Here is a 22,691-nt window from a genome sequence, read left to right as displayed (position 1 = left end):
GATAATTGAAATTACTCTTAGTAAAGAAATAGTTAAATTGTGATATGTTCCTTTTATGGAATGCTATGCAGTTGTTAAAATTAATATGTTGGTCTATAATGCTGTCATGGAAAGATTGCCAGTATATATTTTAGTTTTAAAAAAAGCACAAGTATATCACTTGAGAGTACTTATATCTTCAATATTTGAATTTTTAACAAGATTATATTCATTTATTACTTCTTTAGATTTTTATATGAGCCCATATAGAAAAGAGAGTGATTGATAGTCATGTATAAACAATAATACTTATAAAAATAATGAGTATCGGTATTTTCTTTAAATATATTGTATGCCTCGTTATTACAGTAACATTGTTTTATATACTATATATCTGGGTTTTTTTTAGATATTTAAGAGCTGTAGCTTTTTTAGATATTTAAAGAGCTAGGGTAAATTATAGATGCCCTAAGGATTTCATTTAAGAAATACATAGGAAAATTCCATATGTTCATCATTTTACTAGGTAATATTGAAATGCAGATATATGACAAATACTTTCTCTCCTCACTTGACTAATAATGGGTGGGTGAAGTAACTTAAAATGATAAAACATGAAGTAAAAAAATATATAAATAGACACACATGCATACAAACGCATACATACATATATAAAACTTACTGATCTGCTTCTGGGAATTTGTCCCAAAGAAATACTCTGACAGGTACGTAATGACAAATGTGCAGCAGTATTTGTTGCAATGTTTATAATAGTAAGAAAACTTCATATAACTTAAGTCACCATCAATAGGTATTAAATAAGTTGTGATAAACATAGTGGAATATTATGTAATAATTAAAAATTATATTTATTAAGTATTAATAGGTAAGATTCACAATATTTTAAGAGAGGGAAAACAAGTCTAATATATTATATAGTATAATGTCCTCTCTCTGTAGGTGGTAAGTACTGGAGTTGTCAGATGAAGCAAGGAGTAGAATGGGTTTGGATAGGCAACGTACAGAAAGAGAATGTTTTAGATTAGCATTTCTCAACATTTTTGGACTCATTCCTTTTCTCAATTTTAAAGTAATATTATCAATTTGTACAGTATATGATAGTGATTTTTATATCAATATAGTATTAAAAATTGCTTTATAAATATTCTGTGTTCTACAGAGTCATTGTTGGCTCATAGTAAGGAAACTTTCTAATAATTAGAACTCTTTAAGAGTATAAAATTTCAGGCATTCCATGCCAGTGTGTAACCATTTATTGTGTATACTGAAAATAAACTTTCAGTCTAATTCAGTTTCTTGAGTTCCTGGTCTTGACAAGTAGCAGATTGATTTATGGTTCCATGAACAAAGCTCATTCTCTAATCCTGAGAGTCTGTGGAAATCCTTTGTAAGAAAAGTAGTATCATAGTCTTTTTGAAAGTTTTAGGAATGCTATAATTTTAAAAATGTGTGTTTTATTCCCATTTAGGCCGAATACATCAAGCAATGGTAACATCTTTAAATGAAGATAATGAAAGTGTAACTGTTGAATGGATAGAGAATGGAGACACGAAAGGCAAAGAGGTGTGATCACTGGGTTAAGTTTTATTTCTAGTCCTACAATCAAGATTCTGAATATAAGACAAAACAAAAGTATTTAATTTTTATATAGTGCATGTATTCTTTATCATTCCTTGAAAAACTCAAATCATTGAATAATTTCATCAAGAAAAGGTAGATTCTTCCTGCATATCTTATGAAATTGGACATATAATCAAGACCAGAAAATGTTATCTTAAGAGATTTTTTAAAATATACATGGGTTATAATTCTAGACAATTTAGTTTTCAAGGCAATACCATTCATTAGGCTGGAATCATTTAACATTATCTCTCTGTAAATTTATTTGAAAAATAAAAGGTTAATTGTCAAGATACACTCTCAAATATATGTGTTTTTTAAAACAGATCGACCTGGAGAGCATCTTTTCACTTAACCCTGACCTTGTACCTGATGAGGAAATTGAGCCCAGTCCAGAAACACCTCCACCTCCAACATCCTCAGCCAAAGTAAACAAAATTGTAAAGGTTAGTGGTGAAAATTCAGAGCAGGCTCTGTGTGTGTGTGTGTGTGTGTGTGTGTGTGTGTGTGTGTATTCTGGTTTGAAATTGGCAAGCTGTAAAGAGCATGTTTTAAAATTAGTTTGCTTTCTTTAAAAAACCCTTAGTTCTTTCTGCCATCCACATGCATATATATACACACATACTTTCAAGGATTGAGGTTGTTTTAATTCACAGTTATGACAATCATTAGATAAGATCCTAGAAATTCCTTGCCTGATTAGGATTTTTCCTAAGACTAATAGCTTCTCAGGAGATATGAGTCGAAGCCATTTGCTTGTCAGTTTGTTGAGTGAATACATATGACATTGATAAAGAAAGAGTGACTGTTTATTAGTCATAATAAATTCCTACTCTGATAGTCTTTTGAAATAGTAATTCTGCTATTTGTTTATTAAAGATGGGAAATGATAGAGTGTAGTTGAACTACTTCTATATTATCTGTGAAGATGAACTTTAAAGTCGTAGTATATCCTCCCTAACAGTTAACCTTTACAAAATATGAAAGGCATGTTATTTTTATTATTTTAGAAGATAATTCTTCCTTTCTTTTGAAACTTCTCACTGTTAAAACTTTGTATCAAAATATAGCTCTTTTTAAACCAATTAGTCCCTTAAAGTTGTTGAATCTTCAATTTTTTGTTTTCAATCCAACAAGCATTTGTTGATTTTTCTACATTATTGATTCTGTCATCTACAAAGATGAATATGACATGACTGTACCCCTATAGGAACTTGCTGTTGTGCAGGGAAGACATATATAAGCATCCAAATATGCTTAACAATATCAGCAAAACATTCTACTTTTTAAACCATGCAGATTGTTAGTTCATGTGATTTCAGCTATTGAGAGTCACTACTTCAGGGTTATCAGTTACCACTTAGAAACCAACTTTTTCATATTTGCCTTCACCACCTTGAAGGATCTTCATAGTTTATTCTTCTTGATATATCATTAGCAGCCTTTGCTGTGCATTAGAATGACCTGGAGAATTTTTTAAAATACTGATTCCTAGGCCGATTTCCAGAGATTGTTTTATTTTATCCAAAGGGAGGCCAATCAATATCCTTTTTTAATAGTACCCATCTGATTTGAATGTACATTAGCATTGAGAACAACTGCATTATTTGATGTCTTTTTTCAGGTAAATAAAATGAAGTCTTGGTAGATAAATAATAGGACCAAAAATTTGCTACCCTAAGCTATGCTGAGTCAGTGTCTTGGAGAGTCTAATGAAACCTTTCAGTTTAACTGATGGTGTGCGTTTCATAGTATTTTGATGTTGCATTTTAACAATGGGTCGTAAGTTACTTAAAGCTAATGTTTTATTATTAACCCCCTGATGTCCAAAGATGAAACGTATTACTTAGTTTTGGCAGGGTAGCATGATGATTAAAAATACACACTTTCATGAAATTACTTAACTTTTGTTTACTTCACTTTCCTCATCTGTGAAACCAGAATAGCAATAATAATGACCTCACAGCATTATTGTGAAGATTAAATGAATCAGTACATATAAAGTCGTTAGAGCAGTGCCTAATTCCTAAATATTTTTGCAGGGTCGGGGGAGGAATACTCATATAAAGAAACTAGAATATTGATAGCGTGAGTAATAATTCACTAGAAGATTATTTGTAGTTTTTCTCCATTTAGTTTTATATTGTATATCCACATACTTTTATTTAAAGGAAGCTGATTATGACATGTACATGAGGAGTAAAGAGAGAAGAGAAAGTAAGATGAACATTTTCTCTTTTATAGAATCGACGGACTGTGGCTTCTATTAAGAATGAGCCTCCTCCAAGAGATAATAGAGGTAAAGTAAAAATTTACCTATTAGTTCTTCCTATTGACTTTTTAGTATGGCTCTGATAAGGTAAATCAAAAGTAAAATATTACCCTTAGCATTATTATTCATTTAAACTTTATGTGGCTAATTTTTTTTATTGAGGCCATAATAGTTTATAACATTGTGAAATTTCAGTTGTACATTATTATTTGTCAGTCACTGTATATATGTGCCCCTTTACCCTTTATGCCCACCCCCCAACTCCCTTCCCCTCTGGTAACCACTAATCTGCTTTGTACATGTGTTTGTTTATCTTTTGCATATGAGTGAAATCATGCGGTGTTTGTCTTTCTCTGTCTGGCTTATTTTGCTTAGCATAATACCCTCAAGGTCCATCCATGTTGTTGCAAATGAGACAATTTTGTCCTTTTTATGGTTGAGTAGTGTTCCGTTGTATATATATACCACATCTTCTTTATCCACTCATCCCTTGATGGGCACTTGGGTCTTCCTACATGGCTAATTTTAAGATCAGTATCTTCTTTATTTCCTAATACAATAATATCAAAAAATGATTTATAAAGGTATGTGATGAATATGAAACTCCATGATATATGCAATTTTTGATTCGTCTCATTTACCCAATAACTTTTCAGATTTGAGGAGAGTATTATGAGAAAGAAAGGAATGGGGAAGCAGTCACTTGCTTGATTTGATAAGGGTAAATTTAATCATCACAATGTTCTGCATGATTTTCTGGTGAACAGTCTTCTAAAAGGGGTTATGCGTAGCTTTGGAGTCGGCTAAAGAAAAATCGAACAAGTATAAATTGTAGTTAATTGAAGATCTTCTGTATATTCTCAGCCAGGAGATATAAAGTGTATTTAATTCTTTTTCTACTATTCAGCAGTTCAGAACGTCCTTTCTAATAGCGATGTTTCTCTCTATGGGTGGATGGTGAGGCAGGGTGGACATAGTTATTAGAGGAGAGATTGAAGGCAGAGGGGAGGTCCACTTTTAATCACTATCCTTTGAGTCTTGTGAAAATTGATGTTTCTTTATAAAATGTGATATTGTATTTAACTTTGTATTCCTTTTTCCACTTTTATAACATTCGTGGTGGGAAATTCCCTGCTGACAATTTGCATATTTGAGGAGCAAAGAGTGGGATTTGTAATACAGGGAGGGTTGAAGGACTCAAGGCTTTACTTTATGTACTTCTGAATTGTGTAAATTTTTCAAAATGAGAATGCATTTAAAATTCATATTTTGCACTTAGATTTTTTAAACGATTATTAAAAATCAAGCTTGCCTTTGGTTTTTATATAAATTATTCAGAATGAGTTTTGTAGCTAAAATTACCTAAGTCTGCACATATTACTTTGAAAGGCTCTTAGCTTGTCAGTTTATTGGACAGAATTGATTATTAGATATTCTTTTTATGCACCTGTAAGTAGAAAACCTGGCAATTTGCTAATGCAACTTTAAGTATCAGTTATTTTGATATATCGCTGTTCTTTTTACCAAAATTCTCCTTTGCTAATTTTCAGTTTGAATTTAAAAATTTTGTTTTACTTACAGTGGTTGGTTCTGCACGTGCACGGCCTAGTCAGCTTCCTGAGCAGTCTTCCTCTGCACAACAGAATGGTAGTGTTTCAGATATATCTCCAGTTCAAGCTGCAAAAAAGGAATTTGGACCCCCTTGTATGTAAATCATGTATCAAGGATTAGTCATTTTAGGCATACATGTATTCTCTCTTGGTCGTCCTTATAAGTCCCCAAATGGTAAACGGTCTAATTACAAACTTGATCGCAGATTTCATTTACCACTGTGGAAAATTATTTTTTTTGTTGTTAGTTTAGTCTGTTAATTGGGTTTTTATATGTGTATTTTGGAGGGAAAAAGTTTTGTAAATATAAAATTATAACAAGGTTTTAGTTGCTTTGAATTAAAAATTCTCTCCAGATGATAATTTGACAGATGTTGAAGAAATTTTTGTACTTATTGATTCTTTCCAATTCAAAGATCTGTGATTCTAAACCAAGAGATGACATGTATCAATATGTTAGAGTCATTTTTCTTGACTCTTACTTGTTTATTGTCCTGTTCCTAGTTTTGTTAAAGCAGCTCATAGTAAAGTTCACATAGTTATCATAGGCATGCTTTGTCACTGTGTACCTTTTTTTGGTGTATGTGGTAAAATTATACATAAAATTTTTGTGTGTAAGTACAGTACTCTAAAAAGAAAACTGTACTTCTACAACTCGTCTTTTTCTTTCAGCACGTAGAAAATCTAATTGTGTGAAAGAAGTAGAAAAATTACAGGAAAAACGAGAAAAAAGGAGACTACAACAGCAAGAACTGAGAGAAAAGAGAGCCCAGGTTTGTAATAGAAACATACAAGTAGTTTATGCACCAACTGAAGATTAGACTGTGAAAGTGATTAGCTTATGAAAAAATAGTTGAGGCATTCATTTAAAGATTTCAATATAGTTCCTTAAATTGATATTGAGGAATAGTACAAACTCTTGTGAAAATAAGTTATCATAACAGACTTTTCCTACATGTACTTTTCATATTTTAGGTATGTATTAGTCCTAAAGTTTGTTCCATTTTTAATAATAAGCCATTGTGTTACAGAATTCTAATGCATATAACGTTCAAAAATAATAGGATTTTGAGTTTTTAAGAGCTCAAAAATACATTCAGAAAAATATCCAGTTAAAATAAATGCTTATACTATAAATTTTGTTATTGTTTTCCAATGGTTAATAATTTCAACGTATCACAACAAAAAGGGGGAAATTGCTTGTGTTTTGTTTTTCACTAGATATCGAGAATGTATCTCTGTTGTGCCCCTCTCATGTTCTCATGGTAGCAAACTGTTTACTGGCAGTGAAAAATTGCATAGAGGACTGGTCTTTTCTCTCTCTACAGGTCTTCATCTAGGAGAAATTCTGTTATTGTACACAGAACTCCTCCATTGTGCTTGTTTTGGATCTATTATATTCTCATAACTTGTTTCCTGTAATAAAATATTAGGATTGGTTTTTTTATGTAGGGGTATGTTCGAGTGCCCTTAGTCATAGTGATGTTGTATTGTGGAATTGTGGAACCAGTGTAATAGTCAGTCTGAATAAATTAGCTTATGTTTGAAAGTAACCTGAGAGTGACCAGTTGGGTTTTGAAATAAATGAATAACACAAAACAGATAGCTTTTCTGACACTTAGCACGGATGCCACCTGGTGTTTCTTGTGGGTACTTCATAATATTTTCACTCAGTTCTCACTTTACATTTTGTTTCTCTACTGACCTAGTTGGTATTATTTCTAGGAAAAGGTTAATTGAAAGTAAGTTTCATTAAATGGTTTTGAAATTACATTCAAAGCAAATCTGTATATGGTATGTGAAAAAAATCTGACTTCTTAGAATATTCCATAATTTATGACTCATGGCTAGGAGAGGTTGTTAATTATTGCTATTTGTATTTTAATCTGAATTTTTTCAGTTTTGAAGCCAAAAAATATATTGCAGTCAGCATTCAGTAATTTGGATTTTAAAGATTTAAAGTATTATGTTGACTTTTGAATCCTTTAAATTCTATGTCCTATCAATTTGGGGCTGTTTTTCCATGCTTTAGTCTATTTTAGAGAGTCAACAGAAATAGGAAATGAACATAAATGAATCCATATTTCTACTTTGCTGAAACACTGGATTAAGAATTGGGAAGAATTTGATGAAATGAGTTTTTCCAGAATTTCAGTTTTTCCAGAGTTCTTTATCAGTGTTTAAGATGAGCAGTATTTCTCTTTTGCTCCTTTTTCTAGGATAATTAAGGTAGATGTACAACAGATGAATTTTTGTAATAGGTCCAGAGTGGCTTTAATGATGAGTGTTTGGTTTGGAGTTAACAGAATGCATGTAGACTAAGAGAATTGTGTTTTTAATATGAAAGTGATTCCTGGACATATTAGTAATCCTAAACTCTCAAACGAAATTATGTACCATCTCCAGTTTGAGTTTGGGCTTGGCTATGACAAGTGATACAATCATTTAGTTTAAGTTTTAATTTTCAAACTATATATAGCATAAATATACAGATAACCACATTATTGTAATTATAATAAATGGTGAATTCTGTCTTCTTATAGGATGTTGATGCTACAAACCCAAATTATGAAATTATGTGTATGATCAGAGACTTTAGAGGAAGTTTGGATTATAGACCATTAACAACAGCAGATCCTGTAAGATTCTTTGTAAACTATTGCTCTACAACTTTTTATGCTGTAAATAAAAATATGTTTGATACCCACTAAATTAATAGTGTATTTAGCTATGTAGTTTTTCTTCACTTTGTGGGTGCTCATTCCCCATGTTTTAAGAAGAAAATCAAGAAATCACGTTTATGCTTATCTCGCATAATTCGATGTATCAAGACATGCTTCCCACAGAGATGTCCATTTAGGGAGCAAAGCCACCCTGTCTGTGGTGGGGCAGAGCAGCAGCTAGAGGAGTGATGGCAGAGGACCCTGTTTGCTTTCTGACCATCACTTATACTTTGATCTCAGTTTCACGCTTATTTCCTCTTTGGCTTGGGCTATAGATCCCACTGTCATTCCAATTTACTATTAGTTAGTTATTTTAAATAAATGTTATTCTGGCTTTTAACAATAAGTGATGCTTGTTGAGGACTGCAGTAGACCAGAAATCTAGTGCTGGAAAAATATTCTCCTATCTTAGTACTCACTTCCTTTCCTGTTGAAGAATGAGAATTTGTTGGACAGACAATACTTCTGTGAGTAATTGCTACTTATGAAAAATAATCCATCTGACCTAACATATACAGAACGTATTGGGTACACAAAATACATTTGTGTTAGGCAGATATATAGGATTTGATAGAGTTGCTCTGCATAACATTTGCATTTCATGTATTTTAGTCCTTGCTACCCCTCCATGTGTTTAACCTACTACATCTGAGCTTATACTTTAGGACAGAGATTAGCACACTTTTTCTGAAAAGGACCTGATGGTAAATATTTTTGGCTTTGTGAACCTTGTGGTCTTTGTTACAACTACTCAATTCTGCCTTCGTAGTATGACAGCAGCCATAAGACAATCCATAAATGAATGGGTGCGACTGTTTCAGTAAAACTTTACAAAAGCAGATAGTGGGCTAGATTAGGCCTGCAAGCCATTCTTTGCCAGTCCCTGCTTTATGTTAATTATCATTAAAAGACAGGTATTGGGAAAATAAGTTTTATGAAAAAAATATTTGTGTAAGACTTGACGTTTTATAAAATTTTTCAAATTATTTTGCTTATTAACCTTCTGGGAATTTTGTTACTTATGTGTAGTTAGTTATCTTTGCCAATAACTTTCCCCATGATCAATCTGAAAATATGTCACTTCGGAGGAAATTTTGCTTTTGTTGTATACAGCACATCTGGAAGTGAATCAGGCAGCTTCTTAACATGAACCTGATGCTACTAAGAATAGTAGTGCCCTCTACAAAGTTATTTCCTAATGGTTTACCAAATGGTGGTGTTTCCATTATACTCAGAAGTTTAGAAATAATGTCTGATAAATATTAAGATTTATGTAAGCTAATTTGTTCTTAAGCTCACTTATCATATTTATACTATGCGTAAATTTCTAAACCTCTGGAAGAAGTATTACATAATTGACTTTTCAGTGTTTTACATACCACTGATGATCACTGAAATAAGATATTTTATTTCTAGATTGATGAACATAGGATATGTGTTTGTGTAAGAAAACGCCCACTCAATAAAAAAGGTATGATGCTTATTGAGCTCTGATGAAAGATTGATTTTGTCCTGTTTGTTGTTTATTTTGGTAATAGCAGAAATCAGATTGGTTTGGACGAGTTAAATGTAAATCATTTCATTTACATATGACCGTTAGGCAGATTTCTATACTTAAAAGATCTGTTGATTTGTTATTGCTCTGTGAAACATTGCCATTCCTGGTTCTTACTTGACAGGAATCTTGGCTTTTTTACTTTGTTGTTGAAGTATTGTCTTAGTGAATGGCATATTTATATTTATAGAACTTAGTACTTTTTAATCTAAATTCTTACTGCTTAAAGTAATTTTTGTACTTTAATGAAGTGCTGTGAAAATTACTGGGCATTGATTTTCATTTATTCTTTTAGAAACTCAAATGAAAGATCTTGATGTAATCACAATCCCTAGTAAAGATGTTGTGATGGTACATGAACCAAAACAGAAAGTGGATTTAACAAGGTACCTAGAAAACCAGACATTTCGCTTTGATTATGCCTTTGATGACTCAGCTCCTAATGAAATGGTTTACAGGTAGGTCAGTTTGCTTTGCATCAGAAGTTTGTTCTTATGCCGTGTGTTCATCACCACCTTGAAACTTAGATTGATCTTGGCATATCTTTCCAGATGTGTAATATGCTTATTTATTCTAAGTTTAAACAAGAATGTGTAATAAACACTCTAATGAATATTAATGTTCTCCAAAATCATAGTTTTCATTACTGATTCACTTATATATACATATCTCATACACTGTACATATGGATAGGAAATTTGTGGAAAATGTTGACCTTTACTTCTGAGAATGGGATGTGATTAGAAGACGACTTTTATTTTCTGCTTTTTAATCTCTGTACTAATAAAGAAATTTGAAATATCTGTTAGACATTAGTCATTTATTTGTCTAAATATTTAGCATGTACTACCACTTAAGGGGAAAAAATAGTTCTGTAAATCTACTTGCAATGTGCTTGATTTTTATCATCTCTAAGCTTTGGAATAGTTGTAGTACATGAAATTCTTGTATGTTGACATATTCAACTTATAAACAACTCAAACTTATATGTTTTATACACTGATATCCCAAATTTTTATGCCAGATTTAGATTTTCATACATAGTTTGTAAACATTCACTTCTAATTATTTTAACAGCTCAGTTTTATCAGCATTGCTCTTGCAGTCTGTATAGAACTGTCTTGGCATTCACTTGAATGCTATGTTTTGTTGCCCTTTTCTTTTATAAATATGACTGGAAAACAGAAAATTAAAGAGTTAATAAGAGTCCTAAGAATTGAAGATGTTATAAATGAAATAACGTTGAGACCAATTCCATGGTCTTAAGCCAGTAAACTGGGAGTTCAGTTGTAAAAAAAAAAAAGAAAGACAAAATTAAAGACTGTATGAATGTTAGAAATATTGTGGAGAATTTGTTTTAAAATGGAATTATACATTGTATATTTTTACTTTTCTGAGAGCACAGTCCTCCCCGCTCACTCCCTTCTCTGCTTCTACTACTGTCTCATAAACTGTCTTTTTGACTTTATAATCATTTTCAAGAAATCGTTTTAATAGGGTATGTTTCTGTGTGTATGCTAGATTTAGTAAACATTCTGTGTTTCACTCTATATTTATGCTTCTTAACTTGACCAATGTTGATCCTATCCCCTTTCTCTTATCCTTAACTTTTAAGGATTGAGGAGTTAGGCCCTTTTTTGTCTAATCACTCTGCAGACTTATTTCTAATTCTGTTTGACCAGAATTTTTTTTCTGCTCCTTTTATTCTGCACCTTCTCCAGTTGTGCCTTTTTTAAAAAAATCAGAACTGTATAAAGTGTCCTACATATATTACTTTGAAGCCTGTATAACAAGTGTATTTGTTTAGTGCTCTGCTCAATGAAGTATTTTTTGTCACTTCTTACCTTTTTATTTTAACTCTAGCAGTGACTACACCAATACTACACCAATTTGAAAAATAATCCAAGCCACAATATTCTTGCATATTTTTGCTGAATAAGGACTACCAACTCAGAACTCAGTATCTTACAAGCATAGTTTATATTTACTTATCCACACTTAAGGAAATCTTACCACTTTTCTGCTGGTTTAGATAGTCTTAGATCATGTTTTTTAGTTTTTTCTCCCTTAGCTTGTCTCTGTTGAGATTACCACTCTTTTGATTCTGTTTCTGTTGAAACTTTTTTTTTTGGTTTTCATTAAAATGTCTTACTTGTCTGACTAATATTACCATCTTTTGTTGTTATCTTTAAAAATTTGGGGGCTGGCCTGGTGGCGCAGTGGTTAAGTTTGCACGCTGCACTTCGGCGGTCTGGGGTTCACCAGTTCGGATCCCGGGTGTGGACATGGCACCACTTGGCAAGCCATGCTGTGGTAGGCATCCCACATATAAAAGTCAAGGAAGATGGGCACTGATGTTAGCCCAGGGCCAGGCTTCCTCAGCAAAAAGAGGAGGATTGGCAGTAGTTAGCTCAGGGCTAATCTTCCTCAAAAAATAAATAAATAAAAATTTTCCTGTTGTTTTCTATATATGTCTTAGCTCAGTTGCAGTTTTTTTCTGTCCATTATTGTGACCATTGTTTATTATGGAATTATTGTTTGAAATTATGCTTTAAAGAGCTTTAAGCAATTCTAGATATGATTATTTAAAATTTTAACAAATCAGTGGGTTCAATTGTAGCCTCACAAGTTGAGCCTATTGGTTTGTTAAAAATCTTTGGGATAGGGGCCAGCCTGTGGCTTAGTGGTTAAGTTCTGTACGCTCTACTTCAGTGGCCCAGGTTTGGATCCTGGGCGCAGACCTGCACCACTCATCAGCCATGCTCTGGTGGTGACCTGCATGCAAAATAGAGGAAGATTGGTACAGATCTTAGTTCAGGGCTAATCTTCCTCAAGCCAAAAAAAGACGAGGATTGGCAATGTCTGTTAGCTCAGGGCGAATCTTCCTCAAAAAAAAAAAAATCTTGGTATAACTTTTGTTTGTTAATAAGACTTGGTACTAGTTTTATTTGTTATTGGTTTAACTTAAATATTGACCGTACATTCTCACTGGTGCATTTTATTTTTAAGGTTTACAGCTAGACCACTAGTGGAAACTATATTTGAGAGAGGAATGGCTACATGCTTTGCTTATGGACAGACTGGAAGTGGAAAAACTCATGTAAGTAATTCATTATAGTTACATCCTGGTATGAAGCTAGTTTATTTTCCTTATGGCTTAATTCTGAGACCTAAATTCTTAAGATTTGTTCCTGAATAATGTCTATTATTCCTTATTTTCTTTTTCATATATAGACTATGGGAGGTGACTTTTCAGGAAAGAATCAAGATTGTTCTAAAGGAATTTATGCATTAGCAGGTAACTGTCCTTTTTGCATATTATTTGTAATATTCTCAAATATTATTCAGGTGACTTTGAAGTAAGACTTGGAAATATTGCCCAAGATTTTAAGGGTAACTATAGTGCTATAGTTACTGTATATTATGTCAGTTTTAGGTTATCAGACTGCTCGAAAAAACTATGCTTTGGGGGCAGAAATCTTGATTATATTTCTGTCATTGTAATTGGCACATTGTTGGAGCTTAGTATTTGTTGTTGAATAACTGATTTGTGAAAAGCTGTTTAATATGATTATGAGGGTAACCTTATTATAATCACCTATAATTTTATGCTATTTATAAGGATAAGTATTAGCATCCTTTTACTGCATATGAAGCAGAGTGGCATTCTAAACCAGAACTGTAAAAAAAGTTACTATTTTTTTTTAAATTAATGTTCACTTTAGTTTTCATTTTATTATTGATATTATCACTCAAGATGAAGATTAACTAATTCCTCTAAAACTAGAAAATTTGAATTGTTTTTTAAAAATAGTATTTGTTGCATCTTAATAAATTTTCTACATGTAAAATTCTTGACAGCTCGAGATGTGTTTTTAATGCTAAAGAAACCAAACTACAAGAAGTTAGAACTTCAAGTATATGCAACCTTTTTTGAAATTTATAGTGGAAAGGTAAGTAGAAACTTTCAAAAACAATTTTTTAGTTTTTAAAATTGTGGTTAAAATATGCATAATATAAAATTTACCATTTTAACCATTTTTAAGTGTACAAGTTCAGTGGCATTAAGTATATTCACATTATGTGACCACTACCACAACATAATTTTTATGTGTATTAAGAATATTATATTAGAATTTTGTGTTGAGATTTTTTTTAATTGCCTTTGAATCTTCAACTTCAATATTAAGCATTGTTATTCTAATAATTATTATTATAATTCTTGGAAATAATTTTCAGACTCTGAATGACTCATTTTTATAAAACTGTTTCTTTTTTCTTTAAAGCTAGTTTTCTAATTTGAATTTCTTTTTTTAATAGGTGTTTGACTTACTAAACAGGAAAACAAAATTAAGAGTGCTGGAAGATGGAAAACAGCAGGTTCAAGTGGTCGGATTACAGGAACGGGAGGTCAAATGTGTTGAAGATGTATTAAAACTCATTGACATAGGCAACAGTTGCAGGTACATCTCATTTTAATTAAGAAATAGAAACCTAGGGGCTGGCCCTGTGGCCGAGTGGTTAAGTTCTCATTCTCCACTTCAGCAGCCCAGGGTTTCACTGGTTCAGATCCTGGGCAGACATGGCAAGGCTCATTAGGCCATGCTGAGGCAGCGTCCCACATAGCACAACTAGAAGGACCTACAGCTAGAATATACAACTGTGTACTAGGAGGGCTTTGGGGAGAAGAAGAAGAAAAAGATTGGCAACAGATGTTAGCTCAGGTGCCAATCTTGTAAAAAAGAAAGAAAGAAATAGAAACAATTTCATAATCAGTTTTAGATACTTTGGGTATAACAAAAACAAAGTAAGATGTTACTTAATGCATCTTGGAAGTAAAAATCACTGTTCATAAAAGCTTTTTTTTACATATAAACTTTGAGCGACAGCTACTGTATTGATATACTACAAATATACTAGAAGTATGTCAGATTAAATTGTATGAATCTGGTTATGTTTGTGTTCTTAACTCAAAATGTCTCTTTTATGCTTAAATGATAGAAATTGGATAGTTTTTTGTTTTTCTAAATGAAAATACTGTGGTTTGAACATATAAACTGAAGTTTTTATTGTATCAAAATGTCCTTAATCACGTTGTAGAACATCCGGTCAAACATCTGCAAATGCACATTCATCTCGGAGCCATGCGGTGTTTCAGATTATTCTTAGAAGGAAAGGAAAACTACATGGCAAATTTTCTCTCATTGATTTGGCTGGAAATGAAAGAGGAGCTGATACTTCCAGTGCAGATAGGCAAACTAGGCTTGAAGGTGCTGAAATTAATAAAAGCCTTTTAGCACTCAAGGTAAATATAATGTGTTTAATTGTGAAAAGTTTTTTACTTTTGATTTTAATTTTGTTTACTCGGCTACAAAACAGTACTTGTTTAGTCTAATAAGAGAGGTTATCAAAATTTAGTCATTCATATTTGCAGTTATAAATTTATGTTGTGCCCAGAAATTTTCTTTACACACATTGTTCATTCTTTTTAGGACAAAGGATCTGTTAGTTGGCAGGCCAGTTCGGGGCTACTTAGGGAGATTCCAGACAGCCTTAATCAGTCACGTTTTCTTGGAGGAGGGCAAGGAGCCACAAAACTGAGCTACGAAATAGTTTGTCAGAAAAATGTAGAATGGCTTTCAAAAAATTAGGCCAATGTTGTGTCTCTTCCCTGACTAGAAAAGCAAAGATTGGCAGGACTACAAGAAAGTATTCTCTGTTTTTTCTTTTGTGGTGTCACTTTAAAAGTTTAACTTTTTACAGTTATCCTACTGCTTGTCACTTCTAAACACTAGTCATAGTCTCCAGAAGAATCTTTTGGTATAATAAAGGAGATTGTTGGGTTTTGTATTTTTTGTTTTTTTCTCTTTCTTGAATTAGGATTTATGAGAACATCTTTACTATGCTGTAAACCTGTTAGTAGGATTTTCAGAGCTGATTAAATCTTAAATGTTAGGGTTATGGTAAGAGATCTTCTAAATGTGTTACTTAAGATACTCTTTATAAGAAGCCTAATCTGTGAAACTTGGTTTCTTAATTTTCAGGAGTGCATCAGAGCCTTAGGTAGAAATAAACCTCATACTCCTTTCAGAGCAAGTAAACTCACTCAGGTGTTAAGAGATTCATTCATCGGTGAAAACTCTCGCACCTGCATGGTAAGTTTATGTTTGTTTTTGGTTTCTTTATTTATTTTGTTATACTCCTGAATGAATGATTATGCACTATCTATGGAAAAATTATAATATACATTAATGACAATCATTTAAATCCTTCTATTCTGAGAGATACAGTGATTCTTAAGATGTGGTCCCTGTCAGGGGCTGGCCCCGTGGCCAAGTGGTTAAGTTCGCGCGCTCCGCTGCAGGCGGCCCAGTGTTTCGTTGGTTCGAATCCTGGGCGCGGACATGGCACTGCTCATCAAACCACGCTGAGGCAGCGTCCCACATGCCACAACTAGAAGGACCCACAACGAAGAATATACAACTATGTACCGGGGGGCTTTGGGGAGAAACAGGAAAAAAATAAAATCTTTAAAAAAAAAAAGTGTAAATTGATATTTGAAAAAGGAAAAAAAAGAAAAAAAAGATGTGGTCCCTGTCAGTCTAATAGAGAGGATTGTATTGCAATTATAAAACATTCTGCTAATTCCAACATCTGAGACTTCTTGAGGTTGGTCTCTGTTGATTTCTGTTTTCCTTGAATATGGGTCACACTTTTCTATTTCTTCATATATCAAGTAATTTTGTATTATATCATTTTCATGATATAATATGAATTATGAGTTAACTTAGAGACACTCTGGATTCTGTTATGTTCTTCTAAAGCATATTGATTTTTTTGTTGCTTTAGCAGGAAGTGAACTTAGCTGAACGTACTCCAAACTCTTGTCTCCCCTTCTGTGGACAGCAGCTGAAAGTGAAGTCTCCGTGTAGCTCTTCTAGACTAGCTGTGTTGTGTGGAGTCAGCCTTGTGTGTGCCTAGTTCAGGGATCAGGAGAGATTTAGGCAGCTTATATGTAGAATCTGAGCTTCTCTCTCTGTGGTTGTCTCTCTTGTAGGGCAAACTTCACTTTCTAGCTGCTGTGGTCCCCACCTCCAAACCCTGTCCTTTAGTTTCTTAACCAGTGAAACTCCAGGTTTTAACGAAGTTTTAGTTGTCCTGTGTGACAGCAGTGGGGCTTGCCCTTAGGCAGAAAAGCTGTTAAAAGAGGGAAGAGGGCAGTCACTCAGTGCTATTCCCTTTTTCTAGATGTTGACCTCCATTTCTGCCTGGTTTTGATCATTTTCTGGTGCCTTCAGAGAGTTGTTTATATTTTAACCAGCGTTTATAGTTATTATCTGATTATGGCTATTAGAATTATAGAATTATCTTAGAGTTCAAATATCATTAATAAATTTTTTTAGATAACTATTAAAATTAGACTTTAATGATCTGTATGTCAGTTTTACTATCTTTATCATTTATAACATTTTCTTTACCTTTGCATTTTTCCCCCATAGATTGCCACAATCTCTCCAGGAATGGCATCCTGTGAAAATACTCTTAATACATTAAGATATGCAAATAGGTATGAGAAATGGTCATCCATTTTGAAATTGGAGGGGAGTAGGACACTATGTGGTTTGATTTAATATCAAGTAGAGTAAATTTTATTACTTTGTTCTTTCAATTTTCAAACCAAAAATTTTACATGATGTTAATTGAGATGATATTTAGGATCATTTTGTTAAGTTCTAAAAGTAATTGGAAATGTGTAATTTGGGAAGAGGTTTCTATTTTTAGTAGAATTGGTCTTTCTATCCTAGAACATGACTATATTTTTCCATTTAACCAAGTTATATTTTATAATATTTTACTGTGTTTAAATCATGCAAATTCTTTGTGTCATACTAAGACTCAAAAGTGAGTGAGTATCAGGGTGCCAGGCTCTGTTTCTTAAATTGTTTTGCTATGTGCTGAAAGTTATTTCTGATAATAGTAAGTGTCATACATGGGAATCTAGGGTTTGAGGAAGTAGTGATAGTACAGTTCTTTCTGCTGTTCTGTACGGGTTGCATTTATTATTCACGTCAGTAGTTACACACTTTAGTTACACACTTTAATAGACAACTGTATTAAAGATGAAAGGACAAAAAGCAGTTTATTCCTTATAGTCATGAAATGCCCTTGGAATTTTGGATTGTGGTGGGCATATTTATATTTGTTCCATAGATTGTTCCCATTGCTCTGGTTTTGAATGACTATTTATATAGTTTTAAGTTTCTGTTATCACATATTGCATTTGTGAATTTTAACCTAGAGATAAAATTCCTCTTTATATTCCATTTCTAGTGTGGAGAGTCTCCTAATTTTGCTGAACACAAGTATTTGTCACATTTCATAGTTTTAATCACTATGGAGAATTTATTTTTAGTCTTTTATTAAAATATGAAATACATTTGCATACAGAATAGTATCCAAAATATAAGTGAATAATTTAATGAACACTTATACAGTGAAAATTCCTGTCATCAGATCTGGAAATAGAACATTTCCAAAGCTCCTGAGAAAGTTCCCCATGTGTCCTTCCCTGATCACGAATCCTGAATAACATGCCCAAATCCATTAATCTCTACCCTGACGTAGCCGGTGTCCTGACTTCTGCAGAATAATTTTCTCATGCTTCTTCCCTTCTCTTTTTTAAAAATAGTTTTACTACCTGTGAATGTATCCCTGAACAACACAGGGAGCTGTATTTGAACTTTACGTAAATGAGATCATAACCTTTGTTCTTTTGCATCTTGCTTTTGCTTCAACTGAAGAGACTTTTTTTAATCATAGTAAAAACTGTTGGAAAGTATAAACCTATTGACCTTTTGTAAAAAGATACTAAAATATAATAACTTCCTTAAAAACATAATAGAACTTTATTTCTAAATTTAATCCTTTTTAAGCTTTGAATTATGAGCTCCTAGCTGCACACCTTTATAGTACTTTTAATTGATCTTTGTAGTGAACATTTTTGGTATTGTGGGGTTTTTAGTGTTAATTTAAAATGCTTCTTATTTCGAAATTGTTCACAGGAGAAATGAGGGACAGCCTAGTGTAGTGGAATATTGCCATGTTGTAGAATTAAAACAAATACAGATCCTCCCTGTCTTCAGACTGCTGGCTGCAAAAGAATCCCTCTGATGTGGAAATGCTCTCTCTGGCCATTCCTGTGGTTTGTTTAGGTCCAAGTAAAATGTTTTAATTTATTATCATGTAATGTAATTCATTTGCAACATAACTAACCATCTGGGGCAAATAATTCTGCCCTTTATTTCCAAATCTCTAGGAATAGAGATTTTCAAGCTCCCTTGATAGCTCATTTGAGGAGTATAACTCCTGTATATGGTGTAGTTGAGATTGGGCAAGAGGGCTTTGGATAGAGGAAAATGCGTGGTTAGGGGCAAATAGGGTATCTAAATTAGGAGATTCTGAAATAATAAAATAAGTGGAGTTGGGAGTAAAAAGAGTTAAGTCGGTATATTTAGATTTGTCAGCATGTGTGGTAAATATAAGCTTTCCAAAGTGACTATAAAGGATGAAGAGCAGATGAATCTAGTATTGAACCTTTGATGGTAGACATTACCAATAGGTCAAAGAAAGATTGTAAGTGGGAAACATGTATTAGTTTGAGCTACATGAAATTATTAGTTTGATCTATGTAACTATTTTTGACCTGTAAAACAATAATTTTGTTTAGTTCAACCTAAGAGAAATAATGAGAAAAAAGGAAAATATGGTTAGTATATTGAAGTATTTTAATAACATAAGGTTTGTACTCAAAGCTAGGTTTGAAACTCATTTATGCCACATTCTCATCGAATGACCTCTTGAGTGAGATACTTTATTGCTCTGAGCCAATTTCTCATCTGTAAAATGGTAATAATATTATCACAGGATTGTCATAAGGATTAAAAAATATAATGCCTAAAAATTACTAATCATAATATCTGACATATAGAAAGTACTTAATAAATATTGCCTACTGTTATGAAATGGGATTGGCCCAAAAGGGACATAGGGAATCACAAAGATTGGGTCAGAAAAGCAATAATTTTGTTAAATATAACTATTTAGAGACATTAGAAAAGCAGTTTAAATTCCATTGCTAAAGGCTTTTCTCAGCCAGGGTTCTTCATATGAATTATGGAACACAGAAAATTGAGTGACTGTTTTCTCGGTTTGTACCAAGGATGCTTCATAGCTAATACATTCTAGATGCATAGGAAAGAAGGTAATTTATTACAAACAGTGGATGCCATTAGAACTTAATTCTCTTGTGTCCTGTTTGAAAATAGTGCAAGAGTGTTAAGGACTCAATGCCAGTAAACAAAATATTCATCATATTGACTACACAAGAAAATTAGATTGACTGGTCATGTAATTAAATAAGGGGCATTTAAATTTAGATGATGGTCCAGTTAAACTTGTAGAAAGGATCATGAAAATACACCAGAAAAGGACTGTGGAGTAGGGAATCAATAGGACAGAGGTTCAAACACCTCTTAAAATTGATTATTTTAGAAATACGTTGTCATAACAATGTTGACATCCTTTTCTAAACAAATTAAACTGAGTAGTAAATGAAAACTTGAAATGTTCATTGCTGTCTTTACAAGAGCATTTTCTTTTAATTTGTTGCTGTTTTGGTGCTGCAGAGTAAAGGAGTTTGGAATTAGTCCATCAGACATTCCCTTCTCACAGGGTAGTGGCAGTCGCCCTGATCTCTCTCCTTCTTATGAGTATGACGACTTTTCTCCTTCGATTACCAGGTCTACTTCATTCTATTCATAAGATGTTTATTTAAATAGTTTCTTTTGAATTGTGCTGTATATAAATATTTCATTTATACTTCTTTTGTCCTCAGCCATTTTATTTTTCATTTTCATTTCATTTGGCAGGTTGTGGTTATACTGCATGATCTTCGTTTTTATGTACTTTATTAATTTATTTGCTTTAAAATGTTGATTTAGAATTCAGGCTTCCTATTTTCCCTCATATTTTTACGGATGATGTCATCTTTGCATATTTACCATTGAAAGGTAAACTTTCTTGTTTAAAATGAAAAGTAACCTTGATTTTATATGCTCTTGCAAATTTCCTTATCTGCAAGAATCCTTTTGACTTAGAAAGTGTACCCTCTCCAAAATGTGTAAATTTAAGTTATGGGTAAACATTTTTTAAATGATAGAACTTAACATCTTATCTTTATACGTTATAAATAAGATTATTTCACATGTAACTATTTTAATTGAGCATTATAACTACCAAAAGTATGCAAAGTGTATTAAATTCTTTGATTTTGGCAATGATCTATTTGTTGATCTAAGTGCCATTGTTAGCATTTTTCTGTTGATGTAATTTAAGTGCAACAACAATCTCTTACTTTGAAATACCGAATCTGTATATTTTGTTAATTCTCACTTATTATGCACAATAATTATATTTGAAGTAGTTACAAAGTGACCTATGTAAATTCCTAAGTAAAATTAAACAGCTAAACATCCCTTTAGTGTTTCCACAGATTTCAGGTAAATTTGATCTGGAAAGCTGACATCATCAATTTTAGTATGTTAATTGAATAACCTTTATATTGAATAGGTTGGTATTTTCTTTTTCCTCTGCACAAATCTTTGTTAATTTTAGATACCTCTTTTGTGTTTATAGGGTGAAAGAACTGACAGTGGATCCAACTGCTGCTGGTGATGTCCGTCCAATAATGCACCATCCACCAAATCAGATTGATGACTTAGAGGCACAGTGGGGTGTGGGGAGTTCCCCGCAGAGAGACGATTTAAAACTTCTTTGTGAGCAAAATGTGAGTGACTTAGTATAGTTGTAATTATCTAATCTTTAGTTCATTTCATCCATAGCAGAATTTAATAATTGAAAACTATCTTCTAAATCAGGGGTCAGCAAACTATAGCCTAGGGGCTAGCCATCTGTTTTTAGAATAAAGTTTTATTGAAACATGGCCATGCTCATTTATTTACATGTTATCTGGCTGCTTTCTTAGCACAACAGAAGTGACAAAGACTGTATGGCTCACAAGCCCAAAATATGTATTATCTGGTCCTTTAAGAAAGTTTGCTGAGCCCTGATCTAAACTTTTTTTTGAGATTTTATACCAATATTAAAATTTGGGGATTTTTAAATAATATAGGGAAAAGATAAGTTTAAGAATTATATATACAGTATGTCATATATAAAGCTTAAAAACAAAATTAAGTATAGACACATGCATATGTATAAAAAGGATGCATGAACTATATCAAAAATCAAACATGGCAAAATGCTAACATTTGTTAAATCTAGTTGCTTTCTACATGTTTGAAATGTTTAGTGACACTCCGTAATTTAAAATTTTGATTCTCCAGTTACTCAAAAAATAATAATAAATTATGTGCCCATTGTACAAGGACAAAAAGGTATAAAGAAATAACCAAAAAGCATAAATAATACACATTTCCATATAATTACTTTAATATGTTGAGGGGATTCTTTATGTGACATGTAAAAGTTGCTTATATAGTTACTTAACTCCATTTTTTAAATTCATAGTCTATATATTTTTGTATCATTCTTTTCCCACTAAGAGGCCTGTAGTGGCATTTTCTGATAATGATAAAAGGTAGCATTTATTAGTTGCTTACTATATAACACACATTTGCTAAGCATGTTACATATTATCTTATGTAATCCTCACAATTCCATGTGGTAGGTACTATAATTATCCCTATTTTTTAACTGATTTTCTAAAAGGTTAAGTAACTTGACTAAGATCATGCAAGCAGTAAGTGCCGAAGTCAAGCAGGATTGAAACCTGGGTCTTTCTTATTCAAGAGCCAAATCTTATGTCAACTAAATTTATTGCTAGCTGCAAT

At 32.5% G+C, this 22,691-nt stretch overlaps 1 protein-coding gene across 7 annotated transcripts in view; it reads left to right on the top strand.

Annotated features, from left to right (window-relative positions):
• The window catches only part of KIF2A (kinesin family member 2A), a 67,684-nt gene that overhangs the window by 32,983 nt on the left and 12,010 nt on the right, over nucleotides 1-22,691 (top strand). For 2 of the 7 annotated variants that reach the window (XM_023625629.2, XM_070246232.1), the window contains exons 2-18: nucleotides 1,469-1,563; nucleotides 1,947-2,066; nucleotides 3,865-3,919; nucleotides 5,474-5,539; nucleotides 6,175-6,275; nucleotides 8,046-8,141; nucleotides 9,642-9,696; nucleotides 10,076-10,238; nucleotides 12,790-12,880; nucleotides 13,015-13,078; nucleotides 13,642-13,733; nucleotides 14,101-14,243; nucleotides 14,881-15,085; nucleotides 15,825-15,935; nucleotides 17,280-17,347; nucleotides 20,466-20,579; nucleotides 21,475-21,625. In XM_023625629.2, coding sequence (XP_023481397.1) covers nucleotides 1,469-1,563; nucleotides 1,947-2,066; nucleotides 3,865-3,919; nucleotides 5,474-5,539; nucleotides 6,175-6,275; nucleotides 8,046-8,141; nucleotides 9,642-9,696; nucleotides 10,076-10,238; nucleotides 12,790-12,880; nucleotides 13,015-13,078; nucleotides 13,642-13,733; nucleotides 14,101-14,243; nucleotides 14,881-15,085; nucleotides 15,825-15,935; nucleotides 17,280-17,347; nucleotides 20,466-20,579; nucleotides 21,475-21,625 — 1,790 coding nt within the window. Of the gene's footprint in view, nucleotides 1-1,468; nucleotides 1,564-1,946; nucleotides 2,067-3,864; nucleotides 3,920-5,473; nucleotides 5,597-6,174; nucleotides 6,276-8,045; nucleotides 8,142-9,641; nucleotides 9,697-10,075; nucleotides 10,239-12,789; nucleotides 12,881-13,014; nucleotides 13,079-13,641; nucleotides 13,734-14,100; nucleotides 14,244-14,880; nucleotides 15,086-15,824; nucleotides 15,936-17,279; nucleotides 17,348-20,465; nucleotides 20,580-21,474; nucleotides 21,626-22,691 lie in introns of all 7 variants that reach the window. The other 5 variants (XM_023625630.2, XM_070246233.1, XM_023625631.2 and 2 more) reach the window with 3 other exon arrangements.

This window comes from Equus caballus, chromosome 21, assembly GCF_041296265.1.
Source record: "Equus caballus isolate H_3958 breed thoroughbred chromosome 21, TB-T2T, whole genome shotgun sequence".
Lineage (NCBI taxonomy): Eukaryota > Metazoa > Chordata > Mammalia > Perissodactyla > Equidae > Equus > Equus caballus.
Note: the sequence above shows the minus strand (reverse complement) of the source record. Positions and strands in the feature narration are given on the sequence as shown.